Source organism: Bos mutus, chromosome 2 (assembly GCF_027580195.1).
Source record: "Bos mutus isolate GX-2022 chromosome 2, NWIPB_WYAK_1.1, whole genome shotgun sequence".
NCBI classification, from domain to species: Eukaryota; Metazoa; Chordata; class Mammalia; order Artiodactyla; family Bovidae; genus Bos; species Bos mutus.
In genome coordinates this window covers 74,213,370-74,228,135 of record NC_091618.1, presented here as the reverse complement: position 1 = coordinate 74,228,135, position 14,766 = coordinate 74,213,370, and the positions used below count along the sequence as shown (strand labels likewise).

Genomic DNA, 14,766 nt, shown 5'->3' with positions numbered 1-14,766 from the left:
TACTTCTGTATGTTTAAAATTTTCCATAATGAAGCTAAATAAACAAACAAAAAAACTACAAAGAACTAAGATTAGAGTTGCTACTCACCTCAGATAAGAGAGTATAACAGTCTGAGCCTAAGCAAGTTATTTACCTATTAAACCAAACACAAGAATGCTCTTTGTGGGAATATAACAGAATCCAGAGTGTTATGTGTAACTCTTTAAGTAGTACTAAAGTTAATGGGAAATTATAGAACATCGAATATGGGGAAGAATTTTGCTAAAGCCTAAGGGGTTCAACAACAGAACAAGATTCCTAGCAAGGTAATGAGCTTCCTCTCATTAAATATATTCAAATACAGGCCTGACGATTATCTATACAGGAGCTAGAGCAGGATCACCTTTTAAGATACTAATCTAAAAGTACTTCTTGGACTTGCCTGGTGGTCCAGCGGTTAAGAACCCACATGCCAATGCAGGAGACACAGGTTGGATCCCTGCTCCGGGAAGATTCCACATGCCTTGGAGCAACTAGGAACTGTGCACCTGCGCTCTAGAGCCCATAAGCTGCAACTGCTGAAGTCCATATGCCCTAGAGCCCATGCTCTGCAGTAAGAGAAGCCACTGCAATAAGCAGCCTGTGCGCTAAAACTAAAGAGCAGCCCCGGCTCACCACAACTAGAGAAAGCCTGTGAGCAGCAATGAAGACCCAGTACAGCCAAAAATAAATAGAATAAAAAAAATAATATTCTCGCTTTGTATCTAACCCTACATTGCCTGATACAAAGCTATATTATACAAAACAAGTGATTGTACATGATCTTTAAAATATTGTATAGAATTTCTCTCTGCCTTTTCTATCAACCTCTCTGCAGTCACAACTCTTATTGCTACAAGCTCTATTTTACAATTAACTTTTTTTTCATGTTTTTTTTTTTAATTTTATTTTATTTTTAAACTTTACATAATTTTATTAGTTTTGCCAAATATCAAAATGAATCCACCACAGGTATACATGTGTTCCCCATCCTGAACCCTCCTCCCATCTCCCTCCCCATACAAGTGAAATCACTCAGTTGTATCTGACTCTTTGCAACCCCATGGACTGCAGCCTACCAGGCTCCTCTGTCCATGGGATTCTCCAGGCAAGAATACTGGAGTGGGTTGCCATTTCCTTAAATTAAGTGAATGTGAAGGGGAAAAATACAGTATTTTCATTTTTAAAAACATTAATCCAGTCTTCAAAATGAAGTAAAGTGTTTAGTGTACCCAAAAGGGTACACTAAAAATTACCTGTTGCAGAATCTGATTTTGTATCAGAAGTGGATGGCGTCTCACAGAGCTCTACATTTCTGGACTGACAGTTTTCAGAAGTGTTGTTATGTTCAAATGAGGCAGATGGAGTAGAGACTGAACCTTCTGATTGGCTACCATTTGCCAATGATGCTTCACCTTTTAATGAATGCATCTAAGGAGGAAAAAAAACACTGATTTTAATTACAGGTAAGAATCTAAATTTACCATGGTATATGAGACCAAAAAATGAGGAAGTCAATCTATACTCCACAGAAGTGAGAAGTACTGAACCTCCCAAGTAAATCAATCTAAAATGTATAGTCCTAAACATGACATAATCAAACTATGGAATTCAACAGCAAGGTGACAAGAGCATTAAAAGATTTTTAAAGCACACTGTTGATTTTTCTTAAAATGAGAATTCAAGGAAAAAGGTTACAAGCTGTATTAGCCATATGCCCAAAGTGGATGGAAGTGAGAAATTGAGTAAGATCTATAAAACAAGTCAAGTAATATACTATTAAGGACCTTAATGTGAGAGCAATACTCTCTTGCAATAAAGTAATAGTGACTACATTGTGTGGTTGGGTGACAGAGGAAAAGGGAAGGGAGAATAAGAAGTCACTCATGTATAGGCACCTCTAACTTCATAAAGTGGTTTTGAAAATCAGTCCAGAAAGACAGTATTAACTACCTTTTAAGTTTAATAGCATGGCTAGTTCCTGAATATTTAGAGTGACTCCAAAAATATTCCAATGTCAAGTTCTTGACAGATCATTTTCCAATGTTTATACAAAGAACCAATTCTGTTCCTTCTCACCTGCCGGACTTTGTGGATTCTGGTAACAAGTTCATCTGCAGAAATACTTCCTGCTATTACTTCCAAAGGAATTCCACTGTCTCCAATAAAAAAACTGGAGGGAACACACACTACAGGATCTGCACAGTGTTATCAAGTCTAACAACTCATGAGAAACAAGGGAATAATTTTATTAAACACTACTGATTAAAAGAAACAAAATAATCTTTGTGAATTTCACAATAAGCTAACCTGTTTACAAAATAATTTCAACTAGTTTATCACTATGTGATACATGAATTGATTTATTTCTATCGCATATATGTAAGTGGAAAACACTCATTACATTCCCTTCTATCATGACTTTTACATCTATCTTATCTCTTGCCAGCTACTTCTATTAAATAACATTCCAACTGCATCATATTGCTTTCCAGCTATCGTAATCGCAATTTTAAAAAGCTCCCCAAGGGGCCTTCCTTGGCAATCCAGTGGTTAAGACTCTGTACTCCCACTCCAGAGGGCATGGATTCCATCCCTGGGATCCCTGGTTGCAGGATCCCATATGCTGCACCTCACAGGCAAAAAACAACAAACTCCCCATGACCCCATTTGATACAGTGCACTGTCTGAAAGGACAATCAGCAATATAAAGTTTCCATAAACAAGAATTCATCAGTTCTTAAATAAAAACAAATGATTTCTAATTGTTATGCATCAACCAAAAGAAAGGTAAATCCTCAAGCAATATTCATATATATACAACTGATTCTTCATGTAAAGGATACAGATCTGTGAAAATTGTAGGCAGGCTTCACTGCAAAACAAAATCAAACAACAAATCACTAGATGAATATAAGTATTTCCCAAATACTGAGTTGTTTTTATAAAAATGTACTGTACCAATTACAAGTATTTTTCTGAAACTACAAGTTCCTTTCATAGCTATCAACTGAAAGGAGAAAAATGTATTCCTTATCTCACAGACCATTTTGGGTTTGTTTTATAATTTTCAAATTAGAGAGATACTTGCTCTTGCAAACCACAAACTAGTGGTCAGATGTGACACCTAAAAATCACCTTAGTATCTGCCATGTTGCTTCCTCAGCAGCATGTGTTTCTGAATACAATATTGTAGCTTGTAATAAGAAGATATTAATACCTATGAATTACTTGTGCAAGTGATAATGCAATACTCTGTAATACGAAAGGACTCAAAACAACCTAAATATCCACCAGTTAAAAATTGATGAATCATGCAATTATAAAGAGGGAAAAGAAAAAAAAGTATGTCAAACTACTATCATTTTTGTAAAAAAAAGGGAGAGGAAAACAATGGTATTCTCTTGATTTGGTTTCTTCCAAAGAGTGGTTAGGGACAGGGATGGGAGAGAGAGACTTTATAACAGTAATAAAAGACATTGATAAATGTAGATGAGTAATTCCAAGAACCAAATCAATGCTTCAAAGAACCAGAAATTTGCTTTGTCTTTTTCCGAATCTGAGACATGATTATAATAAAAACATCTGAAAATGTAAAAGAAAACTATAAAGAAAAATATTATCAAGAATCCTACTTTCTCAGCTATAACCACTGTAAACTTTTGATACATTTTCTAACAATCTATTTTCAATGCAAGATACCTCCATAAATAAGAATATACTAACATGTTCCTAGAACGTTAGCTTTATTATTATATAATAAATTTACTTTTCATAATTTAAAAACATACTAGATCTCATCGAGCTGTCCATAATGAAACAACCGTCAACCAACACTATACACAAGTACTCCTGCATCTGCTAATAGAAATTTGTTTTTAAAAATGCTAGATACATCAGTCTGTATATAAATCACAACAATTCTGAAATTGTCATTTCTTCCACATTCCCAACAAACCCCTACATTTCTCCTGCCATTACTGACTCTAAAAGGTGCTTCTGGAAGAGAATGGACAATATCAATGATATGATAGACTCTTTAAAAGAAAAAAGAAAAAAAAACACAATTATAGCTCAATAAATAAATGTTCAGTAACTACTGTGAAGCAGACTGTACTATGATTTGCTTCATGTTTTATTAATGAAGAAAAAATTTTTAATAAAAAGTTTACAAAATTACAGGTAAATTTCTATTTTAATGTTGATAGTAATTTTCATTTTGATACTATTCATACCAAAAGAACAGAAAGCCCACTTTAAAATTTTTCCAGGCATTCATCACTGATGGCTGTGGCTAACATCATAAAGACAAACAACAGAGCATTATGCACCCTGTCGCAGAAGAATGGAAGACATACCACCATCTAAGAAGTCGTCTTAAGTGGGGGAAAGAAACCTGAATCCAAATGTCAATTTACAGAAAATGGAGGACAGAGTAATAAACTAAATGACACTGACAGGACTACAATGAACAAAGCCTACACTGCAGGAAACTATGTAACAATCACCTGGATTCTCAAAAAAATAGACTGCAAAGAAAAAGACAGAGAGGGAGATCCAGAGGCGAAGCCTCCAGAGTAAAGAGCCTGACAGAGACCAGCGCATCACAATGTGTAGATCTTTATGGATCCTGAACCAAACAAACTGTAATAAATAACAAAACCTGACTGATGAAACTACTGAAAATGTAAACACTTGGTAGGTATTTGATATTAAGAAATTAAATTAATTTTTGAAGTATTGTTAAAAAATTAAGAATTCTTATCTTCTAGAGACATAGCAAAATATTGATAGATGAAATGATATGATGACTGAGATTTATTTCAAAATTATATGGGATGGGTTCAAATGGGTGGGGGAAAAGATGAAACAAGACTAACCAAGAGGTGACAGCTGTCTAAGTAGTTGACAAGGTGGGGGGGCAGGGTTCATTACACTACTCAAACACTGCTGTGTATGCCTGAAATTTTCCATCACACACACACAAATTTTAATGGGGGAAGAGGGATATATTCACAAATGAAACAGACTTGTGGTTATCAGGAACTATGATGTGCCTATAAATGCTCTTATTTTTACTGAATTAAATGACTCCATTTTCAAAAACAGGATCCAAAAGAGTGGTTATAACCTTTTAGAGATATTTAATATATTGTTTATGATTACTTCGAAGTTTTTAGAATCTGAGGATCACAGTTCCTTTGCATTACTGGTGTATGTCACATAGCTGCTTGGCAGACCAAGAATTTATCAGTTTTTCAATGATATAAGAAGAAATTTGAAAAATGGCAATCAGAATATAAGCCCTCAGAACACCTTAGACAAAAATCAACATTCTTATAGTTCAAGAGTATAAATCATAAATCACAACCAGAGACAATGGTTAAAAATTTTGTTTTAAATTGCAAGAGTAAACATAAGCAAAACATAAGCAAACCTTTTGGTATCGATTTTAATAGCAACAAAACTGTTTGAAGATGCTTCTGTCACTTTCTCATCTTCCCAACTTGCAGCCATCTGTGTAGACTGCTCATCATCACCTGTAAAACATTTCAAGCATTCTTATAGCATAAGGCCAGTATCTGCTGATTCTTTTCCCTGTAATCTGGAACTTCAAATAAAATACAAACCCACAAATACTATTTTCTACCAAATTTGAAAACTGAATTTTTCCATAAATGAAGTGACTGTTAACATTAATAAAAAGTAATGAAAAAGAAAATACTGGTATTTAGGTTATACAAAGTGTTTCTAAATGAAGACATCCAAATTATGATGCAAATCATGGGCAGAAATGTGTCTATTTTGGCTTTTGTACATATGATTTTAGAAAACAAAGGTACAATACTTTTCCTATACGTAATATCTTTCTGTTGAGTTTAATGTCCTCCGCACACACACCACTTATTCTCCAGAATCCCTCCAAGGTAGACAGAAGCCGGGTGTGATTCTGTTTGCAGTTTTGCACCTGCCTTTTGTTAGAGGTATGCCAGTTATAAAAGGTATGCTGATCCAAAACTAATCTATGGTGACAGAATTGAGCATGCATGCATGCTACCTTGGTGGAGGTACTACTGATTGGGAAAGAGGATGAAGGAGCCTCCAGGGTCTTGGAAATGTTTATATATATATATGACTAACAATGCTGTGTCAGTTTCAGGTGTACAGCAAAGTTTTTCAATTATACATATACCCGTACCTATTCTTTTTCAAATTCTTTTCCCATTTTCCCATACTCTTGAAAACTGAGCGGAGTTCCCTGTGCTATACAGTAGATTCTTATTGGTTGTCTATTTTAAAAACAGTAGTGTATATACATGTCAATCCCAATCTATCCCTACCCACCCTTCCCCCTGCCCCACCCTGGGTTACCATAAATTCATTTTCTGTTTATTTCTATTTTGTAATTAAATTCATTTGTGTCATTTTTTTTTAGATTCTGCATAAGCAATGTCATATGATAGGAAATGTTGATCTTACGCAAGTGTATTCATCTATAAAAATTCATCTAGCTGTTCACTAAATATATTTTACTTAATATACTGTATGCAATACCTCAATGACAAAATATTTTAAAAATTACACCCATTAAGAGATTATTTCCATTTTAGACCTGTAACATCTAGATTTTGGCATAACCATTTATTGATGGGCAAAGGGAAACTTACCAGAGTTAAGTCACTGAAAAATATTTCTAAGGTTAGCAGAGCTATGTTTTCAGATCACACTTTTTGCTTTACAAAAATGCGAGCTTTCTATACCTACTCTTTTGTAAGTTGTTTTCTTCCCATGTGTGTTCCCCTTCCTCATTTTAATCTACCCTTAGTCTTCTCCATCTCAGTTATCTGATATTGATAACACCATCCTTTCAGTTCTCAGACCAAAGTTTACTTATTTTTGCCTTCAGTTGATGTTATCTCCAAAATATATCTGGAATATTTGGAATGTATCTGGAATATCATATTCTGACATAATGATTACAATAGCCTCCTAACTGGTCTCCCCGCTCAGTCTACTCTTAACGCAGCATCCTCTTTTAAAAAGTCAGATCAGGGAATTCCCTGGGGGTCCAATAGTTAGGACTCGGCACTTTTACTGCAGGGGCACAGGTTTGAGCCCTGGTTGGGAACTAAAATCCCACAAGCCACAAAGCACAGCAAAAATAAAATGACACACTTCACATATTTCCAAAGCTTCCTCATTTCCCATTTCCCTCATTTCTTTTCTATAATACTATAACCTTCTAACAGGCGACTTGTTTTCCTTATCATGTTCACTGTTTGTTGTCTGTTTCCTTCCACTAGAACTCATGCTCCATGAGGGCAAGAACTGTTTTCCTTCTTATTTACTGTTATAACTCAAACATCTACAACAGAATCTAGTATATAGTAAATAGTTAGAGTACAGCAGGCTCTCAATAAGTGTTTTGTAGAACGAATAACTAAATTTCTTGTATAGAATCTTGGCATGCCTACAAAACTTGACTAATGCTACATGGCTGAAAACATCTTTTCTGAAATGAGATTCAGGACTATTCAGTAATAAGGGGCTTGAGAAATATGGCCATGGAAAAGTAGACAGGGATAGAATGCATGCACAGACCAAGACCAAAACAATGCCCATTAGCAGACGCCTAGATGTTGAAGCAGCAGACAGGAAAACTATCATTTGCCATGAGATCATTCTGAGCATGTCTTCAGACACTATGGGGTGACGAGAGCTGCAAGATTCCAAGTAAATGACAAGATTATCAACCTAGAAAATAGTTACAAAGGAACATCCTTAATACACTTAGAGAAGGCTGTGAGGTGTAAGGGGTTATTTTTATTCATTCTTTCTTTCATACATTCACTATTTTACTTCACATTTATATTGTGCTAGGCACTGTGCTAACTATAACTAAATATAAAACAAATGAGATACTATATGCCCTCAGTGGAGCTTAAAATCTAAAAAAAGTACTTGTTTGGTAAACTATAATTATGGTAAGAAATGCTCTGAAAAAACAGACCCCTTTAGATTGGTCAGGGAAGCCCTCTCTGAGGTGATATTTAAGGTAAGACCTAAAGGATGAAAGAGGTAAACCATGCCACAGGCCAGAAAAGTTCACTAAGCAGAAGGAATTTCTGTGGAGGGAAAGGGCTGTATGGTTAGGAGTGTTGTGAACACTAGGTACCAGGGAACAAGATGAGACTGAAGAGTTGAGTCCAAAGATGACTCCCATGCTTGGGTTTATCCAACTGGATATAAGGTGGTGCCATTTACTTAGCAGTAGAGTACCAGGGGGTGGGGAACAGATTCAAGCAGTAATACTTTCAGGCTTGAGAGTCCTGTGAGGCATCCAAATGGGGATGTCAAGTAGGCAGCTGGAAGGATGGACCTGCCACTCCTGAGGCTGATGTTCCTCACTCCTTCACCTAGGCTGTTCGATGCAGACAGCTTCTCAAGGGCTCCATCTCCACTAGCAATGTCTGCTCATGACTCAGTGGAGGGCAACAACAGCTGCCTGACCAACAGAGATGTAAGAGACTGAATGGAATTACATAACAAGAGTTACCTTAGCTCTACTGGGTGAGATTTTTAACTGCCAACTTTGGTATCTTTACTTTCTTATTTTTAATCAAATTATGAACTATGCTGTGGAGTTAGATGGGCCAAAGATTTCAGGAGAAAACATTACATTCCTGGTGGTGTTAGCAGTATCCCAAAGTAAAGCCACTTAAAAAGAGCAATACAAACTTGGAAGCAGTTGCAGACCCTACAACCAAGAATTTCAACAGAGAAAAACTCAGCTGGTCTAAACCCAAATGGCTTTTTAGTCTATTTTAATCAAAAAAAAAAAAAAGGCATTAAATAGCATTGGTCAAGGAGATTTTAGCCAACTAGAACCATCAGTCAATGACCAGTGTTTAGTTGTCTAGCCAGTGACAAGACACCTCTGCTTCAGAATGCCTGTCAAATTATTGTACATTCCCAAGAATCAAAACCTGTTTGTTTCTTTCAATTTACACACCTACAATAATTTGAAAATACTTGTTTGACTTAACTAGTAGTAACCTCTCCAGTCTCTTAACAGTAATTCCACATATTCTTTAATTGATCCATGAAAATTTCACTAAAACATAAACAATCTGCCTAAAATGTTTCCCACTTGAGTGGCTATATGAACCACTTCCTTCCAACTATAAAGCTATCTTTTTAATTTTCCAGTGAGTTGGCACATTACTGTCAAGGTCTCAGATCTAAGAAAATCATGAGTTCTGACTATATTCTTCAAAGTCAAGAATAAAGGTCTAGGGAATTCCCTGGTGGTCCAGTGGCTAAGACTCCATGTTCCCAATCCAGGGGGCCCAGGTTCGATCCCTGATCAGGGAACTAGATCCCACATACCGCAACTAAAAAATCTGCATGCCACAACTAAATAAATAAAAAAAAAAAAAAAAAAGAATAAAGGTCTAAGCAACTTATAAGTGTTGCAATTTCATGACTGCACTGTCTACACACTCCAGCCAGTGTTGGAGACTAACTTCCTAAAACTCTAGAAAAACTAACGGTATTTGAATGGGTCAAGTGATGTGGAAGCAACTCCTTCCACAGACTGCTAACAGTCCTCCTGCAAACATTCAACAGTCACCCATATTCTAAAAGCATATGTTACATGATACATGCTCATCAGAAAAACTTAAATTGAAGAAGGTATATATTATATATAGACACAAAGCCCCAAAGACCTATGACTTTATTTTTCTATTGTACTAATTAGCGCTACTGTTTCCAAATGGGTTTCTAAATGTTTCTTAATTAAACCTAGCATTTCTTTCAAATTAACAGGTTAGTCCAAGAGTGCCTTCAAGGAACCTTTGGACACTGATCAAATGTGATTTCTGTTTAAAAATATGACTACTGGGGACATCCCTGGCAGGCAAGCGGTGAAAAGTTCCTCCTGTCCTCTTCCAATGCAGGAGGTGAGGGCTCCACCCCTGGTCACAAAACAGAAAGGTTGTAACAAACTCTACAAAAGATTTCCTGATTTCTACACCAATTTCAGTTAACTACCTAAGATCTGTTGTATAACTACCTAACGTCTGTCTGTACAATGGTTTTTTTTTCCTCTGGAGAAACAAAAAAGACACTTTTTTGGAAGCTGATAAAAAAAAAATCTGTCAAGAAAAGATACATATTCTTTTTGTGACACTGGTGTACGTCACTTAGCCGCTGTGGACCTAAGTTTCCTCATTGATAAAATGGGCATGATAAACCCTGTATTACCAACGTCCAGGATCAATTGAGTATATGCGAAAAACACAACTTAAAATGGTGTTACAACTATTATTGCACTCTTAATGAGCATATTCAGTATCATTAGTTTTCCTTTCCCTTTTCTTATGATTTTATTTATCTACGGCAGTGCTGAGTTTTCCTTGCTGCTCCGGGCTTAGGCTTCTTTTCTTTTCCTGGAGAGTGGACGCGGCTCTCTAGTTGCAATGCCCAAGCTTCTCATTGGGTGACTTCTCTTATTGCGCAGCACGGGCTCTAGGCGGGGGGCTTCAGTAGCTGCGGGGAGTGTGCTCAGTAGTTGTGGCCCGTGGGCTTAACTGCTCCGGGACATGTGGGATCTTCCACTATCAAGGACTGAACTTGTGTCTCCTGCATTGGCAGGCAGATTCTCTACCACTGAGCCACCTGAGAAGCCCTTCCTTTCATTTTTAATCCACTTATTTTCTTACAGGTTTACAGCAGTTAGTTATTATGTGAAATATAACTCTAAAAAAACAGCATAAAAGAATCTGAACTACTCCAGCTCTTCTAATTAACATCAATGAGTTAAAATTTTACCATAATTTAAAACAATTCAAAATTTCAAATTTAATGTTGTGAAACTCATATTTCAGCAACTTGCTCTTCACTACAGTGCATAAAGCTACAGATTACCGAGCCTTCCAAGCCACAGTTAATAATGAACAGACCGTTATTAAACACAAATAGTTGAAATAGTGCACCTCAAATTAACGGTAGTCGCAAATACTAATTCGGTTCAGGTAATGAGGATCAGCAAAACTTCACAGAGGCACAAGTGTACTGCAAATCTAGAAGACTGCAGTAATAAAATACGGAGCAAAATAACCCAGAGCAACACAGAATAGATGAGTTAGTACACATTCTAAAACTGTATCTATGATACTGCTGCTGCTATTGCTGCTAAGCTAGGAAGACAATAAAAAGAATCAATGCTTGTGTGTCTACTTCGAAACAAACGGTTAAGTAACAATCCACTTGCAAATTATTTCATATTAGATTCTCCACTCCTATGGCATTAAAAAAAAATACGATTTATATAGACCTCAGAAGTTTACGTTTCAGGAACACACGAAAGCCAGTAACAGTGAACATCAGGTGGTTTCTCTTTGTTGATTACCGATGACACAGCTTTCTTCCTCAAAGTCCACAACTAATTACAAGCAAAACGGCCTTAGGGCCCGTCTCTCTCCTCACCTACACACTAACTATACGGGAGTTAAAGTCTCTCCAAGTGGAGCACTCCGTCGGGGGCGCCAGGAGGCGACGGTGGGGTCTGCGGGTGCCAACTCCGCAGGCGGCGCGGAGTCAGGCTCGACCGCGAGCAGGGCGGCTAGGGCCTGCTCTACCCGTCCCCTCGCCCCGCACTGGGGAGACGGCAGGGCTCGGCGCGTTTGGGGGGCGAGGCCGGGACCGTGCCTCCCGCAAGGGGGCCGGGAAAAGCGAGCGGTGGGGGTCAGGCCAGGTGTACTCCAAAAGGCCGGGGCAGGCGCTGAGACGCCAGGGACTGGCAGCCGGGCCTCTTGGGGCCCGGAGGAAAGGCTGGGGGCCCCTGGGGTTGGAGGTAGGCCGGAGGGGGTGTCCGTGCCACATCTCGGGCCCTCGCCTCCTTCACCTGCCACGAACACCACGAAGACCGCGCCACTCCTCTTGGCCGACGCGATGGCGGCCGGAATGGCGCCCTGGAACCACAGCATCGCTGCCCTCGGGCCGAGGCGCTCGCTCGGTGTATTGTCGCCGCGGTCCCGGAATTGGCCCCGCCCTCTCCGTCGCCTGGCTCCGCGGCCCCCGCAGCCCCAGCCGGTCAGCACCCCGCCTCCGGCTCCGCACAGGCGCGCAAACCCGTCAGCGGCCCACTGGACGGGCGTAAGCGCGCAGGCGAGGCGCACCCCGAGACACGTGACGCCACACGTCGGCGTAAGCGCCGCGCCCCCGTGCCTTGTCTCGTTGGCAAGTCGGAGTGTGCGCGCGCACGCGAGGCCGCAAGGCGCTGCAGTCACAGAAATAGAAGGAGGCGTAGGGAAGAATGACTAATCGCTAAATGGCGTCGGTGGCGTCTTCCCGATGCATGACGGGAATTGTAGTCTTGGCTTGGTCCCTTTATTATTGTTTAGTTCAGTTCAGTTCAGTAGCTCAGTCGTGTCCGACTCTTTGCTACCCCGTGAACCGCAGCACGCCAGGCCTCCCTGTCCATTACCAACTCCCGGAGTTCACTCAAACTCACGTCCATTGAGTCAGTGATGCCATCCAGCCATCTCATCCTCTGTCGTCCCCTTCTCCTCCTGCCCCCAATCCCTCCCAGCATCAGAGTCTTTTCCAATGAGTCAATCTTCGCATGAGGTGGCCAAAGTACTGGAGTTTCAGCTTTAGCATCATTCCTTCCAAAGAACACTCAGGACTGATCTCCTTTAGAATGGACTGCTTGGATCTCCTTGCAGTCCAAGGGACTCTTAAGAGTCTTCTCAAGAGTCTTCTCCAACACCACAGTTCAAAAGCATCAATTCTTCAGCCCTCAGCTTTCTTCACAGTCCAACTCTCACATCCATACATGACCACTGGAAAAACCATAGCCTTGACTAGACGGACCTTTGTTGGCAAAGTAATGTCTCTGCTTTTCAATATGCTATCTAGGTTGGTCATAACTTTCCTTCCAAGGAGTAAGCGTCTTTTAATTTCATGGCTGCAGTCACCATCTGCAGTGATTTTGGAGCCCCCCAAAATAAAGTCTGACAATGTTAATATTGTAGGAAATGTTAATTGTGGTTTGCCGGATAAGGCTAAGGGGGCAACTGTGAGAGCCGCTTCACAGTCTATAAAGACAAGGAGAAATGGTGCTACCCATTGGAAGATGCTCTTCTTTTGGAGACCTTAAATAAGAGGAAATCATCTTCCACCCGGATGGAACTCTGCCTAGTGCGACGATGTAATTCTCTATTATGATTAGTGGCTATTGTGGATGGGTGTCTCTCGGTATGAAACTTAATGGGGTTTGTAGGGATTTACTACAAGGCTTTGATTTCTATTGAACTTAATTTATCAGCTCGACCTTGAAGAAAAGAAATAACAACAGTCACATTGTGTAATACCATACAGCCCGTGTACCTGAGAGGAGTTTATGGTTGAACGCAGACCTTGAGTAAGGTCATTGGTTAGAGATCATTACAAACCTTAAAACACTTAGCTATGCTGTTGCTACAGCTGGTTTCAAAAGTTAAGTCAGGGCTTCCGGTGGAAGAGCCTGGGGAAGGGGCGGCAGGTGCCACGTAGGGCCCCGAAGATGGCAAGAAGCCCCTGAAGCAGCCCAAGAACCAAGCCAAGGAGATGGACGAGGAAGATAAGGCATTCAAGCAGAAGCAGAAGGAGGAGCAGAAGAAACTAGAGGAGCTAAAAGCAAAGGCCGTGGGGAAAGGCCCCCTGGCCACTGGTGGAATTAAGAAATCTGGCAAAAAGTAAGCTGTTCCTTGTGCCTGAGGCAATGATGACCCTTAGTTCCATTCCTGTTTAAACACCTGGATTCCCTGCCATAATACCTGTTGCGACCTATAGCTAGAATGAAGTGTTGTCTTGAAACCTATTGTACATTTAAGAATAAACTTTTGTAAAAAGAAAAAAAAAATCAGAAGCAGAGAATAGATAATGATTTCTTTTCCAGCTACTTTTCATGGTAATGCAAAAGTGAATAAATAATTTTGTTTACCATGATATATGACAAAGTACTATTATCAAGATATAGCACTTTGTGGTTGGTTGCCATTAAAATGAAAACTGACCCAAATTTAATACCTTCATGAAATTACACGGTCTCTAATAGCTATTGGCTAAAGGTTTCTATGGTTTATTTAAAGTTGCATAGGCTATTATATTGTACATCCTACATCACTTAATTTCTCCTCTAGCAGCACAGGCATTTGACAATCTTTGAAGGATTAAGGAGGGGCTACATCTGAAAATACCCCTTTCCTACAAGTATTTAACCTAAAAATAGCTAGGAGATTGCATTCTGATTTTTATTTGCTTTTTTCCAATCAGGCCTCTTATGTAGTGTTCTTATAAACTGAAACATAATGCTGATTACAGACAATTGCTATTTACAGAGGATATCATTCCTCAGGAAGAATTAAGAGTTGATTTCAACATCAACTTTAAATAGTTTCCTTAAAATTTGATCAACATATATACCCTTTCAGTAGAATAATATCTTTAATTATTTCTAATGTGACTCATTGGAAAAGACTCAGATGCTGGGAGGGATTGGGGGCAGGAGGAGAAGGGGACGACAGAGGATGAGATGGCTGGATGGCATCACTGACTCGATGGACGTGTGTCTGAGTGAACTCCGGGAGTTGGTGATGGACAGGGAGGCCTGGCGTGCTGCGATTCATGGGGTCACGAAGAGTCGGACATGACTGAGCGACTGAACTGAGCTGAACTGAACTGAATGTTAGGATTAA

General features: G+C 39.3%; 2 protein-coding genes across 3 annotated transcripts in view; one reads left to right on the top strand and one right to left on the bottom strand.

The window, feature by feature from the left end:
* The window catches only part of UBXN4 (UBX domain protein 4), a 31,500-nt gene extending 19,325 nt beyond the window's left edge, over window positions 1-12,175 (bottom strand). The window contains exons 1-5 of one of the 2 annotated variants that reach the window (XM_005899491.3): window positions 11,931-12,175; window positions 5,457-5,559; window positions 2,866-2,894; window positions 2,099-2,217; window positions 1,276-1,450 (exon numbers count right to left, since the gene is read on the bottom strand). In XM_005899491.3, coding sequence (XP_005899553.1) covers window positions 1,276-1,450; window positions 2,099-2,217; window positions 2,866-2,894; window positions 5,457-5,559; window positions 11,931-12,012 — 508 coding nt within the window. In that variant the 5' untranslated portion in view covers window positions 12,013-12,175. Of the gene's footprint in view, window positions 1-1,275; window positions 1,451-2,098; window positions 2,218-2,865; window positions 2,895-5,456; window positions 5,560-11,360; window positions 11,380-11,930 lie in introns of those variants that run through there. The other variant, XM_070389793.1, reaches the window with a different exon arrangement.
* Window positions 12,176-12,356: 181 nt separating this feature from the next.
* On the top strand, window positions 12,357-13,787 carry LOC138984842 (translation machinery-associated protein 7-like). Its single transcript, XM_070360638.1, has 2 exons — window positions 12,357-12,395; window positions 13,583-13,787. The coding sequence occupies exons 1-2, from the start codon at window positions 12,357-12,359 to the stop codon at window positions 13,766-13,768; spliced, it is 225 nt and encodes a 74-aa protein (XP_070216739.1). The 3' UTR covers window positions 13,769-13,787.
* Window positions 13,788-14,766: the final 979 nt, after the last annotated feature.

Coding starts and splice junctions, on each gene's coding strand:
- LOC138984842 (XM_070360638.1), top strand. CDS start 12,357: ATGGCGTCGGTGGCGTCTTCCCGATGCATGACGGGAATT. Junction 12,396..13,582: donor CCCGATGCATGACGGGAATT/GTAGTCTTGGCT, acceptor GGTGCCACGTAG/GGCCCCGAAGATGGCAAGAA.